This window comes from Strix aluco, chromosome 2 (genome assembly GCF_031877795.1).
Source record: "Strix aluco isolate bStrAlu1 chromosome 2, bStrAlu1.hap1, whole genome shotgun sequence".
Taxonomy (NCBI): Eukaryota; Metazoa; Chordata; class Aves; order Strigiformes; family Strigidae; genus Strix; species Strix aluco.
This window is the reverse complement of record NC_133932.1, coordinates 66,676,238-66,682,237: the sequence shown is the minus strand read 5'-3', so window position 1 is coordinate 66,682,237 and position 6,000 is coordinate 66,676,238. Positions and strand designations below refer to the sequence as shown.

At 43.6% G+C, this 6,000-nt stretch overlaps 1 protein-coding gene across 1 annotated transcript in view; it reads left to right on the top strand.

Moving 5' to 3' along the window:
• Positions 1-471: 471 nt before the first annotated feature.
• Positions 472-6,000, top strand: part of RFX8 (regulatory factor X8) — a 33,511-nt gene continuing 27,982 nt past the window's right edge. Inside the window, 2 exon segments of the mRNA XM_074815101.1 lie at positions 472-521; positions 3,571-3,694. Of these exon segments, the coding sequence (XP_074671202.1) occupies positions 472-521; positions 3,571-3,694 (174 nt within the window).

Below are 6,000 nucleotides of genomic sequence, written 5' to 3'. Positions count from 1 at the left end.
TCTGAAAATAATGTTTTAAAGGCGTGCAAAACCTATTAAGACAGCACTTAGGCCATTGAAATGTGCTGCCGCGCGGTTGTTCATTTACGCCCCTGCCCGGCGTCGTTGTTTCTCCCGGTTTACACACCGTTCATTGCCTCACCTGCCGTTCCTGGGACATTCGCGCTTAGCCACGGAGGGCTCGGCGCCGGGATCGGCTGCGTGGCGGGGACCCAGCCCCGCGCCCAGCCTGCAGCCCACGCGTGACCGGGCGCGCAGGACCCACGCCGCTCAGACACCCCCCCCCCCTTCCCCACACCCCCCCAAACACCCCCCACACACACACCGCACACACACACCCCGCAGGGTCTCGGCGAGGAGCGGCCGCGGCAGGGCCGGCTGCATGCGCCGCCGCCCCGCGACCGGGACCCGCCCCGCCACCGGGCAACCGCCGCCCCGCCCGCCGGTCCCCAACGGCCCGGGCCGGCCGAGATGGCCGAGAGCAGCCCCATCTCCCTCCTGCGCTGCACCATCGTCCGCTGGTGCGTGCTGCCCCTTTCGGACCCCGCCGAGGCGGAGGAGGGGGGCGGGGGGAGGGTGCGCTGCTGGTGTCCCCCACTAGCCACAGGGCTCGCAGGACCGGCCGGGTGGGCTTGCTACAGCGGGGGTGGGAGTCCCACTCGTAACGCTTATCGCAGTTTGGTAGGACGAAAGTCTGGTTTGCTGTAAAGGCCCCATCATCTCGGTGGTGCATAATCGATGCCGTGAAGGCAGGGAAATTTCCCTGGAAGTCCGTCTCCACCCACTCGAGGAGATGCTGTGGGGCAGCTGGTGAGGACCGTCCTCGTGACGGGTGTCCACGGGTAGCTGCGAGGCTGCGCAGCTGGTGGCGTGCTGGCACTCAGGGTGATGCTGACGTTCTCCCAGGTTATGTTTCCTTGAGGTGAAGGTAATGGTTGAACTCCCCATTGAGATACTTTTTGTGGTGGAGTAAGATTGTCACCATCCTTTTCTTTGAAAAAATCATCATCTGTCGTGTGACAGTCAACGAGAAACCAGGGTTACTTTCCCTTCTTTCCCCAAGCACAGATGAGTCCAGCTAGTAATTGGTGCTGAAGCTTTGTGTGAAATAGTAACAACACATACAAGGGAACTTTTAACTTGACAGCAAGTAATCTCAAATCTTTTAATTCCCCCCTTGGTAATACCTGAGCAGCGGGAGTTAGTCCGTGCTTTTGCTGTGATACAGATACCACTGCCGAAGGAAGGACTGAGGAAGAGATTCATCCAACGTCATCCAACAAGTTTCAGACACTGCATAAAACTGAATCACAAACAATCCTTGAAAGGATGAACTGATGATTTTTTCATCACACCAACATTCTGAATCTTTCATGTTTTGAAAATTTTTAAATATTTAGCTTTAGTGGATAGAAAGTAGGAGATAAACAGAGAAAAATGTTTTTCCTTTAACCTCCATCTTCCTCCCTGACCACTCTTTCCTTTTGATTTTATTGTCTTTATTAACAGTTTTGTTTCGATGCATGCCAGAAACACTCAGGTTTTGAGAACCTTGCGGCTAATAGGCAAGAAGATGAGCGCTGTGCTCTTTTCTGTGTGGATTTTTTTTCCTGATAGACAGTATTTTTGTATTATGTGTCAGCACTAAGAATGTGTTTGACTTATTTGAAAAAGGCTGGCAGTTTAATAGACGATAAATTCACTAATTGAAATTCTGAGATATTTTGTCACTAAATAGTTAAATGCTGAGGCAAAACTATTGGTAGAAACCAGCTACTGAAGCATGAATTAATTTCTGCTGCACTTCCAATGACTCTTGTGGTGTTATATTAAGGATGAATTTGGACTTAGGTTTAATCTCCTCTGGGACTGCTCAATTACGAAGGTCTTTGAGATGGTTGCTCTAGAAGAAACAAGCATTTCTGCCTGCTGGGAGGCAGAGCCCAGTCAGGACTCTTATCTAGAATAAATTTCATTTACCTTTCAGCCCCATGATGGGAAATACCCCCTTAGTGCAGCAGATCCCATATCTTTGGGGCAGGTTCATGCTCCCATCTTGCCGTGAAGCCTGTGGTGGGGCTGGAGGTGGTGAGGAGCTGGCCAGGAGCGGGGCACAGCTCAGCCCCGGTGCTTGGCAGCACCAGCCTCCTGGGTTGGTGGGGGAGAAGATGGGGTCCAAGAAGGTAAAAGCGAGGCATTTTGGGGCCTTTTGCTAGGGAGAGGGAAACCTGGGGAAGGCAGTCAGCCTTCTTCCCTGGAGAAAGGGCAGAAGGCATGAATAAAAGGTGTGGTAGACATTGTCAGGCTGCACAGCCATCATCTTTCTTGCTCAGTCTGTTCTAGCAAGCCAGTTTGCTGAAGACCTTATCCACTATCTACTGCCAATACAGCTAATACAGAAAGATAAATACTGGGTTGCCTGAAATCAGGCTACTAATAAAAGAGAGGATGCTGATTTAAAATCCAGCTGGCTTATCTTCTCCTGGTGATTATGAAAAGTCTGCTTTCCCAACCAACTTGATTATCAGCAAAGGCACAGTGAGTAACTGGCACTGTGCTGCACTAGCATTCAGCTGATAAATTAATTAAATATGCATAAACCATTTGGTATAACGGAAGCAGAGTCAGAAAACACTGTCATATGATCAGTGTGTCATGCTTTGAAAATTAATCTCCTCTGCCTCTTTGCTCCAGCTTTGCTCCCGTATTTGTACTGCAGGAGGCTGTTACCTTCTGACATCGAAACCATTGGCATTATCTCATAATTAAAGGTCTTTTTTTTTTTTTCTGATGAAGGTAATACCTTAGGCTCATAAGTAACTAAGTTTACATCTTCCTCACCTTATTCACACGAGTAGTTGCATTTACTTGACTACGGCCATTCTGATAAGTAGGATGAGTAAGGGATTTAGCCAAAGGATGAGTATTTAAACACCTAAACCAGCTTTAGTACTGGCAATTCTGTTACATAGTAACTGTAAATTAAAATTATGTTCTCTTATTGAACTTGTGCTAAAATCAGTGAGGTTGTATGAGAACAGGATTTTGTCCTTCATAGTTCGTGCACTCTCCATCCCTAAACATCATATTGGACATTTTAGATGGAAAAATTCTCATCATATTATCTTTGGTATAGTGGAGAACTCTATAATTAGAAGATCAAAGGTACATCCTATTAGAGAGATGTTAATATTTGATGTATTGGTGTTGATTTTATAATTGTATTACTAAGTTGTTTTTTTTTATTAAAAACTATCTAGTTAATTTATTATCAGAGTCTCCCACGACCTCTCTTACACTCTGGAAACCAGGAAAGTAGAACTTAAAAAGCTAAAACCAAATATAGAATATATATATATATACACACATGTAAGAAGTATATTTTTTTCCCCAGAATACAGATTAACATAAAAATAGTAGCTCTTTTTTTTTTTCATTCTATGCTTCTATAGAATCATAGTAACTGTTACAGAGTATACCATAAACCTGGTGACCTATTACAATCACAGGCTAAAAATTCTTTCTTCTAATTCTGACATAAACCCATTGATTTTTTTTTTTATTTTAAAGGATAGCTGATAATTTCCATTTGTGTGAAGGATGCGTTGTACCCAGATGGCTACTATATGAATTATGTATGGAAAGCTGCAGTCCAAATGTCAAGTATCAAGTAAATTCAGCCACCTTTGGAAAGGTACAGAGTAGATAGGATATGTAAGATAAGAAGCAGAGATACCTAAACAGAAAATCTGGTTATCAAATATATAAACTGCATATCAAAAGAGATTAAGTAACAGAGAAGAGTGAACATGTAATGTATTATGGTTGTGTCTTTTCTAATGTATTTCTGGTAAGCCCTCTTGTAGACACTTTTTACTAGAGAAAATTCTTTGTGGTGCAGTTTATTTTCTTCAGGGAACTGGTATATGTTATACTAACAAGGATTTCTTTTGCCAGTATATTTTAGAAAGCTTTACCAGGGTAAACAGCGCAAAGTTAATAGACTTGTCCTGAGAAGCTGATTCTTCTGTCCTTAAAAGACCCCTCTGATTGTTACATAATTTTGTACTTTCCTTTTTAAATACACTTACGGAGAATTTTCTCCAAACACACAATAAAAAAGTTGTTATAGAATCATCCAAGCAAAACAAATGCAGATGTAAAACCCAATCTTCTTCAAACAGTTCCACTTTTCTAATACCTGGAGGTTGATACAACCCACAGAGCAATTACCACTTAGAAATGCCAATTGCAACAAACACTCATAGCTATTCAACTTTGTTTAACAAATTAAGGAAGATAGAATGCCTTGTGATTATTTGTTGCTCAAGACTTTTTGTTCAGAATTTCCTATTTTACTGCTAATATTATTCTATTAGTGCCCATAGTAGGACCTACTAAACGTTTTTTTAACACAAAACCAAAATAATTTAAGTAAAAGTTGTACCTGAAATCAATTTAATTTGTGCAGATAACCTCATTTTATGAATAATTTATCTCAATTCACTTGAATCTATTTTTTTTTACTGGGTAAGTTAAATCACACTTACTTAAAATTAAGATTTGAGTGAGTGATCCAGTATGATTTATTATGATAGCTTAATGGATCATCACCCATCAGCCAAGCCCATGGGTTGAATGTGCCTGGCTGATGGTAGATGTCTGCTGTGAAGCTAGTCACCTTAAAATCTCTTGGTAGTCAATGGAGAGAAATAAGAAGTTACATATTGTTCCTCTCACCCTAAGTGGGTCATCTCAGGCAGCCCGGATGAACTGTGCCTCAGAACTGCCTGTTTTTCTCCACTGACTACAGACTCTGCAGCAACTAGCTTAGACACCTCCACCTTGTAACCACGTAGGTAAGATTAATCCCATCCTGTCTGTACACTTTCAGGTGCCCAAGCATGATTGAGTTACCACCTGTAAGCTAAGCCTTCTTGTGGTTTAAATTAATGTATTTTACTTTTAAGTTGGGACAGGCATGGATGAAGCATGAGTCTGGTCACGCAGAAGAGCTTAGCTGATGAGACATAGCTGCTGTAGGTTGGTGCTTGCAACTGTTTGCTCACAGCCTTAACCCACCCAGTGCATTGCGGTGCAAGTCAACACATCCCAAGTGAGCAAGCTGCGGTGAAGCTCACCAATGGCTTGAAATGATCTATCCTTCTGCAGCAGAAGGTGGGACCATGCACGAAAAGGCTGAGGAGGGCAGGAACTGCAGCAACCCTGGTTTAAACTAAAGGTGCACATGGAATTGGTTACCACAGCCTAGCTAATGGGGTGAGCTATTAATAATTCATCAAGCTGTAGTAACCTGACTGCATTACATGCATGTAGACTGTAAGGACTTTCGCAGTCAAGCCCCACGTGAATCAAACTGTGATGATTTAAGACACCACTAGTCTCATCTGCCCTATCCCTCTGCCCAAATACACCACCATCTCTGTAGAAGAAGCAGTGGAAAGAAGTATGTGTCTCATGCCACAGAAGCCCCAGTTTCATAGGCTGTCCTTCTAGGAGAATGGGATTATGCTAGAACACCAGCTTGAGAAAGGGAGCAGCTGGGGTGGGTGCACACAGAAATGTGCAAAGAACAGGACAACTCCAACACCATTAAAACTGGAGGTGCACATTAGTGTGAGTTGGGAAAATTTGTCCTTTAGCAGGCCTTTGGACCAGCAAAGTGCACTTTGCATGGAGTCCAATCTTTGCACTGCTGAGTGAAGGCTCCTCTTGCTCCTCGCTAATGTTGAGTACTCAGCCCTCTGTTCCTGCTATATAGGAAATGTTAGCTCCAGCTGTCCTGGATTAGTCTCTGTCTTAACAGAACAGCTCATGCAGAATAATCATAGTGAAGTGCATTATTACCCTGGCAGTATCTTATTACTCTGTGGGGCCTAACCTTAACAGATGCTATGTGACCTCAGTTCACATTGACCACCATGGTGGTCAAAGGTTGCTTTGCAGCTTGATGATTTAGGTCCTTTTAAAACAGATAAA